This window comes from Triturus cristatus, chromosome 1_2 (genome assembly GCF_964204655.1).
Source record: "Triturus cristatus chromosome 1_2, aTriCri1.1, whole genome shotgun sequence".
NCBI lineage: Eukaryota > Metazoa > Chordata > Amphibia > Caudata > Salamandridae > Triturus > Triturus cristatus.
This window is the reverse complement of record NC_140580.1, coordinates 828,490,799-828,511,264: the sequence shown is the minus strand read 5'-3', so window position 1 is coordinate 828,511,264 and position 20,466 is coordinate 828,490,799. Positions and strand designations below refer to the sequence as shown.

The 20,466-nt window shown below is 43.3% G+C and overlaps 1 protein-coding gene across 4 annotated transcripts in view; it reads right to left on the bottom strand.

The window, feature by feature from the left end:
• Positions 1-20,466, bottom strand: part of ESPN (espin) — an 888,237-nt gene that overhangs the window by 169,787 nt on the left and 697,984 nt on the right. For all 4 annotated transcript variants that reach the window (XM_085608893.1, XM_085608894.1, XM_085608891.1 and 1 more), the window contains one exon: positions 17,871-18,146. In XM_085608893.1, the coding sequence (XP_085465019.1) occupies positions 17,871-18,146 (276 nt within the window). The remainder of the gene's footprint in view (positions 1-17,870; positions 18,147-20,466) is intronic.

The following is a 20,466-nucleotide window of genomic DNA, read 5'->3' as shown; positions in this document are numbered from 1 at the left end:
AAAAGACTGTTCAGCATGTCACCTTGTGAGATGTGTTCAAAACGAATTCTCCTCACGCGTGGACAACACAAATCTGCCAGGCTAGAGGTCCTAGGGTCACCACATGGGTGAATATTAAAATCTCCGGCAATCATAAAATTATTAAAATCAGCATTAAGATGTTTCCTTAGAAAGAAGCCCAACAGGGAGATATTGCATGCACCCTTTGCACAAGACAATGAGTTGTAAAAGTTAATAATACCCAATTTGTTGCACCTCTTACTCAAATCATAGGGACTGTAAACATGGATTCTCTGTCGACAGGGCCAATATCTTACACTCCACTGCCAAAGAGATATAAATAGCAAGGCCTCCCTTGATCTTTCTGCAGGTGAGGGGGAGGCCGGAACAAAAAAACGACTTATAGCCCTCCAATTTTAAACTGCTTTCAGACCACCATGTTTCCTGCAAGCAAATCACACTAAACTGTTTTATAAATAAAATCTACAAGGGGCCAAGAAGCTTGTTACCTAAACCTGCTATGTTCCAAGATATAAAATCGCAATCAATATTGCCCAAGGTCCCATTGTTTTGCAGTGAAGTTTCCTGCTGAGTATTATGAGTCACTTGATCCGTGGGGGCGGGCCCGCTAAGTCAGTCACACATATCCATGGCATCCAGGGCTGCAAAGCGGTTTGATAACTCCATTAGGGGTAAAACTGGCTGCTGCCCACCTTGTGGTAACCAATGCCTGTGATTTAAATTGGTGTTTGTGTTTCTGTACCTGGGGGTGGGCACGCTGGATATGATGGAGTCTGCCTGTTCAACGGGGCTCTGATGGTATTAGGCAGATGATTCTGCCCGAATGTCTCAGGTTTGTAGAAGAATCCAAGGGGTAGAGCCGTTATGGACGACTTAGGGCCACGGGGGGCATTGTTTAATGCTGTAACCAGAATTAATGATAACGCAATCATGCTTGCAGAACTTGGGGGAGCTGCCTACCCAGTCAATCCTAAGCACCATATTGATATTTTTCCCTACCCTTGTGCCTAGAGCTGTGTTACAAGATAACCAATGTAAGACTTTGTTTTTCAATTGGAAATAGTCCTCCTTGGCACCCTGAGAGAGGGTTGGCACATTCCCCAGTTCACAACATACGGTGTTGCCTCCGATGGGAGTTGTATAACAGGCAGACTCCGCATAAAGCCATCCCCTTCCCCCTAAGGTGGCTCTCTCCCTGTGTTACTCTCAGAGGTGGCTTGATCATGTGTAGAGGATCTTTCCATAAGGCCCGTGTTCGAACCAAGGTTTAACACTGTTTGATTCAAAAATGGCTGTGCAGGACCCCTTAGTAGCTTTGAAGGGGAAGGTGGGTGTTCCCTAGAGATTAAGGGAGGCGCTGTCAAGGTGGATCCTTTCGTTCGTCGTGGTCTATTGGACACCTTGATCCAGGGTAACAGCTTCCCCCTTGCGGGCATACATCATTTAAGATCAAAAAATCCCTTTTCGATTGACAACAAACGTTGGAACAAGGAACCCAGTTGAGAGTCCATCATGGCCTTCAAATAGACATGGAAGGATTCTAATACGGAAATTATATCCACCTTTGTAATTGGTTTAGTGCTTGAGGACTTCTGGGTTGTCAGCTGAGCTCTCGGTCTTTTGGCCTTTCCCCCAGGCAATTGGCCCTTACTTTTTGTGCCTGACCCGTGCCCGACCAACTCTACTCCTTCCGGTCTCCCTCGTGTGCCAAATCCAGTAATTATCGGTTGATTGTCCTGATGCTTGATAGGTGTGCTTACCACATGCCCTTGGGTAAGAGGTACATCAACCCCCCTAGAATTATTGACCAGAATAGTGGGTGTAAGTGGTGGCTGGTGACCCATTGTGCGACTGTCCAGACCATCTAATTATTGCAGTCCGGAGTTGTTTAATGATCCATCAGCACTGTCCATGGTCGTGAGGGCCCCTGCTGACATGGAGGGGCATTCACAGGGGACCTGGAGAGACGCCGGAGAAAAGAGTCCAGGCGTGGCCCTTCCAAGATCCGTGCTCACCTTGCGTTTCCCATTGTGAACCCTGAGCAGCATGCCTTAGCGCGTTTCAGCACAAATATAAGCAGTCTCAGGGCCTACTTGCACTCGCGGGATGTTAGCATCGCAGGCTCCGGTGCCCGAAACACAATGTTCATGAACACCCGGCCTCAGATAGATATTTTACCACTGGTGATACCAACAATTACAAGGGGTGCTGCCTCCCTACCTGCTTCTCTGCCACTGCCACCAGAGCTGAAGGATGAACAGACTTGCCGTGACGAGGTCCCAAAGGTTGAAGAAGAGGAAACCAAGTGGGTAGGCCCAGCCCAGCCTCCTCCGGTCTCGTACGGGCGCAGACGGGCCCGCCATTGGCCCAGGTGTGGTCTGGGCACACCTGTGCGCTTCCTGCGCTGCGGGAGAACCAGGTCGTTAATATGCGCCTCCTGGCGCAGGCGCGGTGTCCCCTGATGTAGCCTGCCGAGAAATGAAGCCCCCTGGTATGCTGAGGAAAGTGTTCGGTCAATTGCAGCGTCTATTACAGCGTTCCTCATATGCTGAGAACCTTTATTAATATCATCTCCCACCACATAATTGGGCACCAGTTCCTGTAGTATGCGAACCCTCACCACTCCAGTGGACACTGATGGTCGACTGCCACCACTGGTGCTGGACTACACATGTTTGTACACATGTTTGTACAGCTCTCTGAGACTGAGCTCTTGGTCCATTCTCCGTTCTTCCATGGACAGTCTCTCTCTCACAATTTTCTCTTCAAATTCCATATTTAACTTGTCCATTTGCAATTTGAGCTCTCGCTCTCTGCCTTTCTTTCCTCCATCCCCTCTTGGGTCAGGCCCCTGGCAGACACACTGCTCCCTACCCCATCTTGGGCATTGTAGCATACTGGTCATCTGCTGGGGTTGATATGGGCCCTCCCTGCAACTGTGCACCATCTCTTCATCCTCTGATAGTGCTCTCCCTTCCTCATTATCACGACAATCATCATTTCCTTAGGTGGACTGGAACCTCTGCACCTCCTCAAAGACTCTGAGGGCTGCCTGGATATCTAGTTTGGTAGCCTTCTTGTCTGCCTTCATCCCCTTCTGTTTGCAGAGCTTCAGCAACTCAGCCCTGTTGAGGGTGTCAACGTTACACAACTCCATCTCCATAGTGAAAATACGGGAAGGTTGGGCACTTAAATTGAGAAAAGGGAGAAAACAGCAAATGGAAAACTAGGAAGAATTTAAAAAGCAGTCAACACTGGTGTCAAATTATTTATCTGGGAATTGTGTGTAACATAAGTAACTGTATGGTATTGCATAAACACAAGCCCTGATCCAGACCCACCATGCTTATCAGTGGCATTTCTAGTCCCAGAGAAAAAACAAACTTCTGCCCAGAGGGGCGAGTAGTACAAAAGTTATCTAACTTACATGCCCGAGTTTCTTCAATCCAAATGTGTTTGCGTCAACAAACACACCTGTCTTGTACAGGGAAAGAGTCACAGAGCAAAAGGAATGAAGCTGATAAAGCAAGCTCTCCTACTAACTGCTCAATTCCTTCTTTTTCTAACTCTAGAGATAGTCTCTGATTTGAACTTTATTCCCATATAATAATAGGCATATTGGTAGAGTACACATTCACCCCAACAAAGTCTCTTGATGCTATTGACAGACAACAGGTGTTTATTGTTACCCAACTCAGTGGTTCGCATATTAGGGACCTTAAATAGATCAGACGCTGAATGGTCCTTCAGGATATTAAAAGATCTGTCGAATTTAGGATAGGATAGGATAGGATATGTGTTTGTAGAGCGCTCATATGCCGTGGCGTCTTGGCGCTAAGGGGAGAGTACCTGTGTTAAAAAGCCCATACCAGTTGTCTATGCTATAGCAAACAGCCAGGTCTTTAAGGCCTTCCTAAAAAGGAGTCTATCTGGTTGGAGACGTATGGCAGTAGGCAGTGAGTTCCATAGCTTGGCTGCACAGTGGGAGAAAGCTCTACCACCCCATCTTGCCTTCCTGATCCTGTCTACATGGAGAAGACCTAATGCACTAGACCTTAATGGTCGAGTAGGGATGTAAGGTCTGAACAAAATACGAATAGCCTTAGCGCCTCCTCCATGAAAAGCTTTATGGACCAGACATAGGGCCTTGAAATCGACTCGACGCTGAATTGGGAGCCAGTGCAGAGTTTGAATACCAGCAGAAGTAGATTGTCCCCTAGGTATGTCAAGGAGTAATCTGGCAGCACCGTTTTGTGCGTATTGAAGCCTACTCATTTGGGCCTTATTTATTCCCAATAGTAGACCATTACAATAGTCTAACTTAGAGAGTACAAGAGCCACTACCACTGACTTCTGTAATTCCTTCTTAATGAAGGGGAAGATCTTCTTCAAAGTTTTAATTATAAAGAAACAGGAGGAAGTGATACTGTTAACTTGGGAAGAAAAAGTTAAGTTACAGTCAAAAATGACTCCTAGATTTCTAATCTTAGATGCTGGGGTGGGACATTCCCCCGCTGTCATTGGCCACCAAGGTGCGCCCCATCGAGGTTGTCCCTGACCAAATTCCATAACTTCGGTCTTTCCAGTATTGATTTTTAGGAAGCTATGGTTCATCCAGGTTATGATCTCCTCCAAGCATGCATGAAACTTGACGGCTGTGTTATCGGGATGCTTGGCCATGGAGATTACAAGCTGAGAGTCATCAGCATATGACGTGAATTCGAAACCATGCTTCCTAATCAAACTGGCCAGTGGCAGCATGTAAATGTTAAAAATAGTAGGTGATAGTGCAGATCCCTGGGGGACCCCACATGGTAAGTTAAAGCTCTCTGATTGTAGACCATCCCAAAAAAGCCTCTGCACTCTCCCATTCAGAAAAGAAGATAGGAGGGACAATGCTGACCCCCCAATACCCACATCTCGAAGTCTCTGAATCAATTTCGGTGTCGAAAGCTGCCGATAAATCAAGCAGAACCAGGACTGCATTTCCCCCTTGATCAATTATTCTACGGATCCCCTCAGCAACTACGATCAGTGCAGATTCAGTCGAGTGGTTTGATCGAAAACCATGCTGGGTTAAATCCAATATTTCATTGGTGTCGAGGTATTCAGTCAAGGTTCTGTTCATTGATTTTTCTAAGATCTTGGCCATTACAGGCAGACCGGCAATCGGCCGGTAGTTCTTGGGATCTGTTGGGTCTAACGTAGGCTTTTTTAGAATAGGCCTGGTCGTGGCCTTTTTCCAGCATACTGGAAAATTGCCTGACTCCAGAACTTGATTAATCAATGGAGTCAGTTCATCACAAATCCTATTTGCAGCCAGGTGTAGTACCATTGCAGGGCAGGTATCTTTAGGTGATCCAGATTTTATGGAAAGCAGCAAGTTACAGACTTCCTCTCGACTGACCATAGGGAAACTAATCAGCTCCCTCAAGGAAGGTTTTACAGTCGTCTGTGGATGCTGAACTATATCCGGAAGCTGACAGGCTACGGAGAGGTTATCATAAATGACTTATTTTGAAAATAGACTGCTAACCTATCGCACATGACTTGGTCGGGATGAAAGATAGTACCTGATTGGGATTTGGAGAGCGAATTTACTATTTTAAAAAGCTCCCTAGCGGAGTTTCTCGCTTCCCCAATTTTTGTGGCAAAAACAACTTTTTGGCCTCTATAATTGCCTCTTTATATTCATTGAGAGTAACATTATAACTCGTTCTTGCAGACTTGTTATAATCCAGCCGCCATTTTCGCTCGGCTGTTCGACATTTAACATTTAGCACTTTCAGATGGGGATTATACCAGGGGGAGGTGGGCTTATGTCTTCTAATAGTGGACCATTTTTCAGGCGCGACCTGGTCGGCAGCTGTCTGAAACCAGTCGTTAATCTCAGAGGCTGCCACACTACAATCTTTGGATAGCGACAGAGGGTCTTTGCCAAGATCATCTGCGCTGACTTTATTCCACCGTCTGGACTTAACTTTGGTAGGTTTTATTTGTTTCCCCAAAGAAGGCAGTAGAACCTTAATCTCAAAGGGGACAGTATGATGGTCTGTCCATGGGAAAGGAATGACTTTTACCATGGTTGTGTCCGAGTTATTGGAGAAAACAGCGTCCAGGATATGACCCGCCCGATGGGTGGGCTCTGTGACAAGCTGAATAAATCCAAAGGTGACAAGATTATCAAGTAGTCTTTTAGTGTCAGGGTTGTCAATAATATCCTGGTGAAAATTAAAATCCCCGAGTAATATAAACGGGCCAGAGTCAGTTTGGGATTCCAAATAGGTCATCAAGGAGTGAGCGAATGGCGTTTTGGAACCAGGTGGGCGGTAGAGCAATAAGCCCTGGACCTTCATGATATTATTCACACTGATAATAAAATGCAGGGCTTCTGCGGGGAGATCCTTAATGGTAGTTACCCTCAGATTTATATGTTCCCTATAGACAATAGCTATACCCCCCATCTTCCCACCTCTCTATCCTGAGAAATCACTGTATAACCTTTTGGCAGGGCTATATTCCAGTCAGGACATGAGGCATTATCTGCCCATGTCTCAGTGAAGAAAAGTATATCGGTGTTCATGCTTTGAATCATGTCCTCTAGCTGATATTTGTGTTTACTTAGTGATCGGATATTAAGTAACACACACTGTAAATTCAATTCCTGAATATACAAATTGTTGCCAGCCGCTGTATGCTGTGAGGGGGAGCCACTTTGGGTATCCCTCTGGATTCCCATACTTCCACCTTCCCTCACACCAACTTTAGCATTGATCGAAACCCCCAAACAGTATGGGCAGTTAGTACATTTCGGTTTACCTAGAAGAGTTAGATCATGTGGCTTACATTGTCTTTGTTTCAGGGATAACAGCTCCTCCGTGCTGTATTTTCGGGGGGCAATTCGGCCAGGGGTCATGGCGCTGGACGCGTTTCGGGCGCTGACGGGCGCAGACAGGCTTGCCTTTGGCACGCCACAGGCGCGCCCGCTGCGCGCGTCCGCTGCGCGTCCGTCCCAGCGCGATTTAAGTAGCTTCCGTGTGATGGAAAGCTAATGTGTCCCTGAAGCGCATAAATTAGTCTATGGAGCAACCAGACCCAACATTACATTCAATGTGGTATACGGAAGAGGAGATTGGACATCTGTAAGAAATCGGGTTACTGGTTGAGGGGGGTGAAACCCTGTTCATGCAGGAACCACAATCCTTGTCAGAGTGAGGCACAAGTAAACCCCAAATTAACTTGTGCTCAGCCCTCGGGTAGCTTAGCACAGAACACTCAGGCTTAAATTAGAGGCAATATTTAAAGTATATATGCCACACTTCAAACTGTAATAAAGTAAAAACATAAAACAAGAAAAGTCTCACATGAATTTAGAAAAACTAAGTACATATTAATTAATAAACCAAGACCAAAATGGCAAAAAAACAATCAGTAGAACTGGAGATATGCAATTGTAAATATTTATGGGAAAATAGTGTCTCAAAGAGCCAACTATAGATATCTGGTGCGCTTGACTGGGACAAAGTCACCAGTTCAGGCTGACCACGATGGAGACCTAGGTACCCAATGAATAAGAGTACCTTAAATCATGGCTGCGAAGAGTTGCAGAGTTCCAAGTCAGAGATGCATTGCGCACCCAAGGCGATCCGAGGCCCTGGTCAGAAATGCATCGCACATTGGTTCTGAGGAGATGTGAGGCTGTGATGTGAGGTCCTGCATCGTCATTGAGGAGGCCGTTGATGAGGGGGCTTGTGGTTCTTTGGAGCTTGTGATGTGGAGTACTGAGTGGTCATTGAGGCTGTCACTACTGCATACTGGAGTAATGCTAATAAAGAATCACTTGGAAAAAGATAGAAGGAGCTCCTGGATACTCGTGCCTGGTTCAAAGACCAAGAAGCAAGGGGTAAGAGAATAGTGAATGAGGGAAGAGTTTGAGCAGAGAACACGAACCTTCTTCCAAAATGATGCAATGGTGTAATCTGGGCAAAGTAGCGCGAGCAAGGGAAGTCTGCCATTCCATTGTGTTTTACTTGCATGTGCAATTATGACCTAAGACTAGCTTTTTCCTGTCCCAATTCCAAAAGGGACCATAAAACCCAAAGAGCCAGGCCACGCCTCCTCAGAAGCAAACAGAGAAGCAGTTCAGCTTCTTTTCACTACATCATCCGAATTGTCCATTGCCCTCATTGTGAGGCTGGTGCTATGTTCATGCACACAAGCAAAGAGCAAGCCACGCACAAACATACAAAGTTAAGACACTGACGGCAACAAATAAATTCCGCAAGAAGACTAACACCAATTTTACTAAATCGGCAGTACTTGTTGGCTTGATCTGTCTCACATTTAACATAATAAGCTCAGTGCCAAAATAAATACACAGGCAAGTATTTCACTCTCCAAGAGGCAAACAGAACATTGTCAAAATATGGCACAAGCTATTTAAAAGGCATCAGGCTAGCAAGAAACAAGAACCCCATCACTCAGGACATAGGTGCCCGACGTGTGTTGGGTAGCTAGCACACCATAGTTGCACCTCCGCACTGTTAATGTGTTAATGCCGGCTCCGAAATTTATCATAGGGGAAGTTTACATCTCTTGAGGAATTTTCAATTATGCCTGTTATCCAAATTCTTGTTTTCCAAAAGCTTTGGTGTCAAATTTACAAAACCGCTCACACATGCTAGACCACACAGACCTTCCAATGTGTGTGCATCGGTTACGAGGTGTTGGATCACTGTTTGGTGTGATGCGTTTCAAAATGTGATACCATCTTAGACCTGATTATTAAAATAACTTGTGCAATTCCTAACCCAATTCCCCTATACATTGTCCTTATACATATCTCTGAGGTTGTATAATGTTACACAGCATTCCATGTATTTTTAATTCATATTGTCTGGTTCTGGTGTCATATAAGGGTGGATTTTGTGGATTTTAACTCAGAAATAATCCTTCTCCTATCACTGCATGGGTGCAATTTTGTTCTCTTCTGTGCTTGCTCTAGTAGAAGTTCAGTTCTGGCAAAATCAGTGTTGTAAAGTTTAGATGTTTCTAGGCATTTAGGGGAGAATATGACAGAGAATGCAATGAATTGAGATCATGATACTATCTGTGACCATCATTCTGAGTTGATGGCAAATTCTGGGTAAGCCACAAATAACTGTTTGCACCCTGAATGGAGATTGCTTCTTGCACACCCAATCTAATTTGCTTACATGATTTGTTCCAGATAAAACCTAACCTTATAGTCCTCATAATGGAAAAAACACAAAAATAGTATGTTATGCCTCATTCCAAGGTCTGAATCTATTCAAAATTGTGTGATATTTGTAAACCCAGTAAATAACACTCCCCGCAATATGAGTGTGCAATTAGCACCCAGAATTGTGGCACTGATGCCCAATGTGTCACTGACCAATTTCCCACTGGATTTGATACAGATTGATAATTCTATGGAGTCTATGCTCCTGAACTGCATTTTGAGTATTCTAGCTAGCAAGACAGTATAGAAAAAGAGAAGCATAAAGGGCTTGTATATTGTGTTGGGGGATGTTAGTTATTTGGGAAGCACTGAACACATATAACCAACACAGAAGATCTTGTATGAAGACTAAGGGGCTGATTTAGAGTTCCGCGGAGGGGTTACTCTGTCATAAATGTGACAAATATACCAACCACCATATTACAAGTGCCTTTGGATATAATGCACTTGTAACACGGCGGATGGGATATTCGCCATGCTTGTGTCGAAGTAACCCATGAGCCAAACACTAAATCAGGCCCTACATTTTCATCTTTTTTGTCACAGTTGACAGAATTTGTATACATACCTTTACATTATAACTCTTTTTGCATTTTAGCAGAGAAAATTATTGGTTCTAACACAAGACACAAATATTTAATAGTGATTAATTCTCATTGGCAGCTATTATTCACTACCAACACGTACTTCTTGGGTTTATGCTTTTATTTACTGTTTTGAGTCGCCATGTTGCATGTTACCACCCTGGAGTGCATGTCCTGGGAACTTGCAGGGGTCACGGGCAGTCCCCTAGCATGTTTCCCTTCAGAGGTGGGTTGCGATAGTGTAGCTGGCATATATGGGGACACCTACCTTAGCTGTTGAAGCATGGGGCGTTCCTTTGCGCCCTTCCCTGTCTTTTTCTCCACTCCTTTTGCCGAAAACTTGTACTTCTACAAGAATACGGCATTTTCCTTTCCTAACACATGCCCCCTACCAAGTGGGAGACGCGTGCCTATAAAAATGCGCATCTCTCATCACCAGCCGCTTTGCTTAAACGATTTTCTTCCGGGTCAATATAGTTGGACCCAGACAGCTTACAGGCCTTGGAGGTGAGCGACAATCAGCCGTGTTCACCCTACTTCACGACAGGGACCGCGGGTGCAGTTCCTTTTTTGGAACTATCCTTGCCTTTACTTTTGGTGATGCACCTTTCAGGAGAGGACCGCAGGAGCAGTGCCTCTTTAAATAACTAGCTGGTGAGTCAGCAAACTGCCTTGCTCACCGTTCTGTCACGCATTAAATGGCAGGAGCAGTCACCAGCGGCACCTCAACATGTGCTCACGGCGTTCCGCCGGGCACACTTGGATTGTCCTTGTGAGAACCGCAAGAGAGGTGCCTCAGGGTATATTCCTCTCTGGAGCTCAGCTGGAGAGGTTCCCTCATGGATTTTCTTTTTGTCTCTGCAGGAACTACCGGCGTAGTTCCATCCTGGTACCTCATGAGAGCTGCGCAGTCAACTGCTCACCAGCCCCCCCCCCCCACCCCCCCCGAATCCTTGTTGGATGCCCTGACGACAGCAGGTCTACACACCAGAGCTGGTGATCGTTCTTTTTTTTTGTTCCTTTCATCATACCTGAGATCCTTCCTCATGCTGTAGGTATTTTTTTTTTAATAAGTTTATTGGAGTCAGTCCACTGTCCTTTAGATGATTAGACCTACGTAGTAGTGAGGGTATTATTCCTCTCTTGTGGGAGCGGCTAAAGACCAGCTGCAGGTGCTGTTTTGGTCATTTACTGGACCTCTTGCTTTATCTACAGCTCTACTACCTTGGGCACCTGCCCCCTATGATGTGAAATAGGGGCAGTCCCCTTCTCACCCCTGTTTACCTTCCCTGGATATTATGTTGGCTGGGAGTAGCAACGCGCTCAGTCTCAAAGACGTGAGGCAAACCCCATCCTGTGTTATGGTCGTTTCCATGAGCATGCCTGTGGTCATACCGAGTTGACGACTTCTCCCACGTTTGTGTCAACCCTCCCTCTTAATTTTCCCCTTGGGACAATCGCCTGTGCAACTTGATGAGTGTGAAGGGTTGGTCTGGAGGTGAGAGGGAGGACTAGCTCTGTTTCCGCGGCCCCTGGCTTTCAGAGGAGTGGAATATTTGACATTGCACTTTGGCTAGAACACAATTATCCATGTTTTGATGGCCCGCCTCCTGCTCAGGCCAATGGTAACTGGTAAAGCACGAAAAGGAATTCAAAAGCAGTGAAAAATAATTTCTTTTCAAATAAATATTTGCCCTCTGCAATATCACTCTATTTTTAATTTTACCTTCTCATCTCAGCGGTCTGCTTTACCTATTGTTAATAATTTCTGAAACTGTACATCGAGTGGGCTTTGCCTCAGAGTAAAGGGGTATTATTGTCTCACCCTAGGTGAACCTTATTTCAATAGGACTGATCAGTATATGGACTGAGACATTTCCCTGCGCAGCATTAGAACACGCTGTATGAGAGTCTCTTGTGGGCTGGCCAGTGTTGAGGACTTCAGTCTTTAGCCCCCCTTTTTTTTAAATATACTACATCATAGCAAGTGTGTTTAAGCCTCAACTCCATTTTGTTGATGCCCCAGCGTATGTGCCTTCAATGGACGTCCCAGCCACTATACATTTTGTGGCTGGTCCCCACTGGGCGTAGTTCTGACGTTAGGATATGTGAGCCCACGCATGCTCCATCTGCACCAAACATAAAGGAAACATTAGTATTTGTGGTTCTAATTGTGTTTTTAATTGCACCTTTACAGCAGAGTAAGGTGGTTACTTTCAGGACTTGTCTCACGCATGATATTTCAGGTTTGGCGCTCCGTGTGATTTTTCACGCGCATGCGCTTTCTTTAGACACAACAATCACCGGAGTTGTTTCGGTTAGTTCTTGTCACGCGCATGCGTGGAGACGAGTGTTTTTACGAGCATGCTTTGGTGGTAAGATTTGAGCACCTACGCATGCTCTATTTGAATAAAAAATCAAAGAAACATTGGTATTCCTGTAGCAGAATAAGTTTGGATACTTCATACTCTGATCTCTAGCATTGTAAATATTTTTTCGGGATCAGTGCTTCCAGTGATTTTGGTACGCGCATGTGCGCGCGATAGACACTACAATTACCGGAGTTATGTCGATCTGTCTTCGCCACGCACATGCGTGGAGACTAGTGTCCTGGCGCCCGAGCATGCTCGCTCAGACAAGTGGGCGCGCAGAGAGCTAAACACCAGCACCTGATTTTCAAACGAGTGATTGTGCCAATTAGGGCGGATATTTAAGGAGCCCCCTCCTTCCTGCCGCCACCTCCCAGACAGCTCGCAGTCTGGCTTGAAGTACCGACGGACAGGTAAGGAGAGGGGAGTCCTATGTTCTGTATGATGAAGACTGGTTTATCCTTGCGTAACTTAAATGTAGCTGGTTGGGAGGAGACAGTGTAACACTAACTTCTCTCCCTCTGTATCAAAAATAGGGTGGCAGGGTTTTTTTTCCCACAGCCTGATTGTTTAGGTTTTTAAAGTGGGGTTGATCCTCTCTAACCATATATAGGGTGGTAGTAATGTCCCCCTCACTTGACTGCATTAGTTGTTGATGAAGGGTCCATCTTCTTTAATGTCAGAATTAGGGTTTCTCCTAACAGACTGAACTTTCAAAGGAATAACCTCCCCATATACCTGGATTGTCATGCCTGCGGGGCGGGTTTCCCTAGGTCTTTGACTTGTTGGTTTTTGTGTTTAAGTACATTGTAAGGAATGTAGATGGACAAGTATCAGTATGCAACTTGTTCTTGTGTCCTTACATTTAAACAGAGCGGTGCCTCCTTCTCCGAGCAGTCAGCCGGGTGAGGTGAGGCTTTCCTCCCACAGAAAGCTGGGTGAGTTGAATTAAGTTTTTTTGAAAATATTACTCATTTGTAACCACGTTTTTGGGTTCTTCCATAATAAGTCCAGTGCATAAAGGGCACTGTAGAATAGTAGTCACTGATGCTGTATTTGTATGTGAGATGCCTTTCTGATGGTTTGATTCTCCTAACTCCCTCCAGGAAAGAAGACAAAGTTCTTACATCCGAGCAAAAGGTTGCTTGTCTGGTAGGGTGGCTATTGCCACAGACTTACCCGATGATTATATTTTCACTGTTTTAAGGAATTTTTGTTTTTCACGTAGTATACACCAAATAAGTTAATCCTGCAGTAGCCTTGATTTCCATCATTTTAGGTCCTGAAGAAAGCAGGGTCAGTTGACCACACCGGCTGAAACATGTCGACCTCACTAGATCAAGTCAGGAAATAGTCAATCTTTCCAAGACTATTTGTTCTTTTAAATATGACACCTGGTCAATCCTTAATAAACATATTTTTTGTCCACGTAGTCATTTTTAATGCACATTTACACTTGAGCACTGCACATTATTAGAGTCTTCATAAGTTTGAATACACACCGTGGCAGGAGTTTTTTCTATCTTGGGATCATTAGGTCGGGCACTTGGCAGGGCCTGCTGGCTCGACAGTGTGGGCCCAGACCATGACCCCTTAGAGTCTCAGATGACGAAGCTCCGCCAATAAGGGTGGGCTGATGGACTCTTAACTCCAGCCTAGTGATGTATGAACTATTTGAAGAGGTTTTCACCCTGTTTACAGCATTTAGGGGCTTTCTGTTCACCATGAATGGACTGAACACCTTCTGTTAGTTTTTTCCAGTATTATTGTCTCACCTCATAATATTGGCTGGCTGTTGCATCCTTCCACCTCTTACGAAGTGCTTGCATTGCAACACATGTGACACTATTTTACATCTGAAAAGTACACTGATTCATAATATGTTACATTTTTCATCTGACACATTTTGTCTTTTTGTTTTTTCACAGTAGCAACATTTCTAGGTATTTCAATCAAGCCTCAAAATGCAGCCACACTAATTGGTTTTTCTCAAGCTTGCTTCACATAGGCCAGGACAACAAATCTGATAAAAGGCCTGTGAGTAATACAAAGTGCCTTAAACTGAATCTTTTGCACAATTGAAAGAGTCCCTATAATGAAAAGTCATTACCATTAACGTAGACCTATCTTGTCAAGAGACTCTCCTTGAATATGGAAATTACATATGGGTCTAGACACGTTCAACATGAGCTGGTAGGCAGGGGTCATTTCACACTGACATAAGAACAAACAGTTCTTTTTGCTGGCCTGAAACTTTCTTGCAGGAATTTTAAAAAAATATCATGCTTCAGTGTTAATGTCACTAGTTTTTCCATAAGAATTACTATTGGTTGACAGTTCAGAAATCTGCAAAATCTAACCGTCTCAGGGCAGTCAAGGGAAAGCTATTACTTTTTTTTTGTCTTGTAGCACTTCTTTGGCCTGATATAAAATGATATTTGTTCAAGCAGTTTTTTCAGAATGCTTAGTTCAACAAAGTATTCTGAAAAAACTAACTGAACATAGGTCATTAAACGTGATTTAATACATTGCAGAAGGCGATTTATCAAGCAACGTGTAAAAAGTGGCAATTCTGTGAAGCAAATTTGTCTTGAGTGTATCCATTAAACTTACTAACATGGTCTTCAAGGACCTACAAAGCACTTCAAATATGGTTAACAGTTGTGACAATTGATATCTCTCATTAAAGATCTTTTAGAAGCAGATCCATAACTACAGTAGCTGAAATCTGTGATGGGGGAATAGCCTGCCCTCACCATTAAGCTTCTCAGTGTTTTGAAGCAATTGAACATTGCTCTGAAGAGCCCTTGGCTATCCTCTTTCAAATTTCTACAGTTAATCTTGGGTATAGAACATTGGCCTCACTCTCTAGATTTAAACACTCTAAATATGAATTCAAGAGCATAAGGATAACGTTTATATTGCAATATGCAGTGTGTGTTGGATTCTACCCCCCCAGACAAAGCTTTATGTGATAAATGAATTTTAAATAGTAGAGAGCCATAATGACACACAGTAATCCAATTTTGAGATTGAATCTTTATATTTAAAGCTAAGTTAAACAGTTAAGTTGGACATATAATTAGGAAAGGATTTGGGAAAGACCTAGCCAAATTCATAGCACATCCACTAATTAAAGCAAAAAGAAATTAAGATGCAATGATTCTTAATCTGTGTTGAGATAAGAAAAAATAAAAGTGTTTTTAATTCTCCTTTTCAGGTTGGAAGATCTTGTAAACATGCCATAATCTTCCTGTTAATTTCCAGTACACTTGGATATCTCTAAATGTTATCCCCTAAAAACATTTGTCATACTTATAGACAGCACTTTGACAATTAGAGCAAAAGAATATAAAGAATGAAAAGTAAGTGATGGGTAGATAGATAGATAGACAGACAGACAGACAGACAGACAGACAGACAGACAGACAGACAGACAGACAGACAGACAGACAGACAGATAGATAGATAGATAGATAGATAGATAGATAGATAGATAGATAGATAGATAGATAGATAGATAGATAGATAGATAGATAGGCAGATTAACTGCGGAGAAAGGAGGGGATAATGGGTGAGTATGCTTTATAATTTCAAATAACTTAAGTTCTTTCTTACATAGGTGGACAGTTATATGCATATATTGTCTTTAAAGGCTCAAACCAGTGGCCTCAAATTATTTTCTTACTTGCTTGATTGTTAATACTTTTATTTATGTGTAAACAGTTTTTAAATATTTTAATATGTTTTTGATGATTGCATCTTTTATATTGTCTGAAGTTAATTCTGAGGCTAACTGTAAACCGTCAGTATCTGAAGTGAGTCAGTTTATTTTGAGGATATAAGGATAATTTTTGTTTAAGTTAATTTTATTTTCACTTATCCTAATTTGGATCTCCATGCAGCAGGATTCCAGATGTTTAAGGTTTACCCTGTTATGTTCCTCATAAATAGACAACTCAGTTTCACCGGAAGCAAGAGAAATAAAAAATAACCTACAAGGGACTCGCTTTTGTTACAAACAGTAATGTCTAAAGGGGTCATTTAGAGTTTTGTGGAATGGGATAGCAGCCGTCAATAAGTGGTGCCCCTTTCCCCGATCTTTTGGTTCACCTACCATATTTAGAGGTGAGGGGACCTCTAGCTTTTTGTCGGCAGATCCTCCGCTGGGTCCACTGTTAAAAAACTTTAACAAGGTGGGCTGTCTACCTATTTAGGGAAGGGCGACTGTCTCTAGATTTCCATGGCTATCCTGAGCAGGGAATTTGCTTAATGGCATTGGAGCGCAGTGAGAAAAACCCCTGAACATCAAAATAATGTATTTCTTTATTTTAGTTTTCACCAGAAACCCTTCGTTTGGGGGTTTGTTTCTGGAAACAAAAACTTTGGTGGGGGGAGCAAACACACACCGGACTGACAAAGTTGAAAAACTTTACTCCAAATGCTACCCAGCTGGTTGCAGGGAATGCCTTAGAGATCCCCAAGTCTAATTGAAGTGGATGGTCCTCATCCAGGAAAATGGAGACCTTTGCCACTGCTGACCTGGATGGTTCGCAGACAAATCACCAGGTTGTAAATGAGGGCATAAGTCTTTTTGCTAGATGCTCCTTGCATCAATTGCATTTATGCAAGTACCTTTTTTTATTACTCTAGACAAGGTTTAAGGGTAGTTTGTTTGAATACTGTGGTGCAAAACAGTTGGATGACTGGGCTCAATATAGGATTTACAATAGATTATCTTGTATATCCAGCAAGGCACATTTCATCCATGTAGGGGGTAATCCATAAAAAGAAAACATGCTGTAGTCATGTGGATTCCTTAAAAGATTTGAGTTGCACTATAACCAAACAATCAATAAGTCAGCCTTCAAGGGAAGGCCGCAAGTCTCTCTCTTTGGTTGTATGTTTAGAGAAACCATCTGTCTACTGCAGTTGAATGATACTCATAATAATAATATTATCATCATTATCATAATAATAATGATTCCACATTTGTAGAGCGCAAACTTATCATCCCTAAGGGTACCCAGGCGGTGGGGACCGACGGGGAGATTAAGTGACCTATTGCCCAGAGTCACATAATGCTGAACTAAGCTGAGCTGTCGCCGGCAATCGAATCGTATTCCCCCCGCTCCGGAGTCAGCCGCTCTGGCCAGTGCACCACACCTCTCCCATAGTTTCTAGACATAATTGAAGAATTTGTAGGGATGCTTTCTCTATTTGCTACTCTTTGTAGAGTAATTCTGCTTTTTTTTACATTTTGGGCCCAGATTTTCTTGTGGGTATCTGGCTTCTTGTTTTCTATTCTGCCATCCAGGATTTCTAAGACAAGTCCATGTCCCTGAGACCCAATGGTCTGGTACTTTTGTATCCTTTCACAAACATTTGCAACCTAACAGTTTATTATAATTAGTTCAAGTCATTTGAAGCAAGACTACAACTACCAGAATGCATTAAGTTGTTAAGGGAAAGTTCTGGGAGGGCAAAATATCTCTCTAGTGTCATGGAAGTCCTCAGCCAATAACCCTAATTAAATGGTAGTCATTTAGAAAACTAGGTTTCAAGTATTCATGCAACACCACACCAATGCACAACACACTTATCTCAAGCAGTACAACAAGAAATTATTCTGACCTTGCGCTTTTGTTCCTCCTCTTCCTGAATCTTCATCTGCAACTTCCGCACCATGACTTGTCGTTTCCACTCAGGGATGGGTCTGCCCTGCTCATCATGGGTGGGTATTAGTGTTTCTATGTCCATTTGTGAAGCTTGACCGGGGGCTGTCGGCGCGGTGTTGCCATTAAGCACTGGTTCTGGGGGGCTTGCAGCTCTTGAGTTGGAGGTAAATGTTGGTGTCTCAGGGGGTGATGGTGTTGTAACCACTGGAGGAGCTGAATTTGGACTCTCTGCCTAGAAAAGGAAAGAGCAGCAATGTGTCAGGACTACAGAGAAGCCACAGAATTTTTTCCACGATTAATTGCACTATGAAGACAAGAACTGTACAATATGGGAGTCATTTAAGCATGCATGTGCCAATCTGTGTTCATTCCTGACACACAGACCCTATAAGATTTCAAACTTGAAATGCCATCCCTCCCTTCTCAGTTATATTGCTCCTTTGAGTACATTCAGGGAATATTTTACATTTCTGTACTACTTGTGACTAATAGTAGCTGCTTGTGTGTACCTATAATTTCTGTGAAAATTGTAACCTTTAACGGTATCTCTGAAACTTTGGTATCCGATTGGGGGATTACTCTTTACTTGAAAAATGTTTTCCTCTTTTATTGTGTTTGGTTCCTTTAGTGTTTGAATGCCCCTGTTCTATTCCATCAGCACACCATTTCTCTAGTGTATTCATGTTTTAAATCTAAAGTCTCATGACTCTTCCATAATAAAGCAAGCATGATTATGTAAAGCCATGGCTGGACTGTCTCCAGTCTGTCTTCATCCTTCTGGAAACGTGGCCTTCAGAATTAGATACAAAAATGCTGATAAAGCTTAGCCTGTGATGCACACATTGGTACTATAATTGCCCTTAATTCTGGGCTTGCCTCTCTGTAGACAGTAGAAAGAAGTGTTGATTATACATATATTTCAAATTTGCTGTTACATGAAATTGCAAAGTTGTGATTTTTTTAAATTTGCTTTTCAATCCATTTTATGTGGAAAATTCTTCTACTAATTGAAGATTTGCAGGTTTCATTTTGCAAACTAAGAGAATACGTATGTATGGGTGTTCGGTTTATTTTACTTGGGAGGTATCAGTCAAAGTTTAAGTTTGCAGTTGTCGTCTTCTACAAACTTATTTTTCTGAAAGTTCCTAAATGGTTACAAATGCTGTAAAATTTGCATTGGTTTTCACATAAATTCACAAACATTTTGGAGGCAATGTCCCAGAATATAAGACTTTCGTGCCTAATAGTTCTCTTTTTCATCCCAAGGGCCTTCTTACACACTCGCACCGAACCTGTGGTGGCAGTCCGGCCACCGCCACACTGCGGGATCATCCACAGTATTACGACTGCAGCGGTTGGACTGCCACAAGAGCACCGACACCACTGGAATCAAGGATAGCACTGGACTGGTGGTCTTTCACCGGCAGGAATATGCTGGTGGTGCCACAGACGGCGCTGCTTCAGCATATTACAATTTGCCATTTCACCGTCCTTTTTAAGGCAGTGAACCCGCTATGAAAAGGGGGGTGGAATGGCAACAAAGGGGGCCCTAACAGGGCCCCCTGCCGGATTTAGGCATGGGGGTGCATGTGGGGGGCACATGTAGCACCCCTCTATATTTGCACCCCCATTTCCTGCACGGTGTGGCATGAAAAGGGGGGTGGAATGGCAACAAGGGGGGCCCTATCAGGACCGCCTGCCAGACTAAAATTTGACTCCTCCTAATCTGACGGGCTGTTACACCATGGGTTTGGCGGTCCTACAGCAGAATGCGTGTTGCACCGTCTGCTGTAGAACTGACAAAGTTGTAATAAGGCCCTAAGTATCAATGTTCATTCTCAAAAAACCTTGCTGAACCTAGTGTACCAGAGTCTTGTTTATAAGAATAAAATCATGTTTTGTACTCACAAAATGTGAATATACATTCAACAATAATTTATGTATTCACATGCATAACTACACCACTATGGTGTGATTTTCACACCTGAGAAAATTCATCTTGTAGTGGCCAGACGGGTTAGTCATTCCATAGCGAGATGACTTGGAAAGTTGATGAAATGTGTCAGTTGTGGATATACATATCCATTTGCAAGGCATAATCCCTCCCTGTCTATGGTCAAGATTTACTCCTGTCTAATTCTGGAATCAATCCGATTCTAGGTTGGGAAAGCAGGTCACCCCATCAAATTATTACCTCCCTTGGAAGATCATTTTTGTTACACTAACTCATTTGTTGTGTATATATTATTTTTAAAATATAGATATGGGTCTTGATTTAGGCTACTTAGAAGCTTTATCAGCAGAATGCATCCTTACATTAAGCTCCTCATGTTGGTTGGGTAAATGACAGCCCTAGAAGTGTGGAGGTCTTCAAGTTACTCAAATGGTTGGACTACATTTATAAGAGATCCTTGACATTTCTGCTGGGATTGTAAGCAAGCAGTTTGAGCAGGTTTCTTGGATTTTGACCGCCTTACTGAAGTAGGAATCAACCCTTTTTAAATCAGAACAAGACCAGCAACCCATTTCACAAATAGGATTAAAGGAGACAG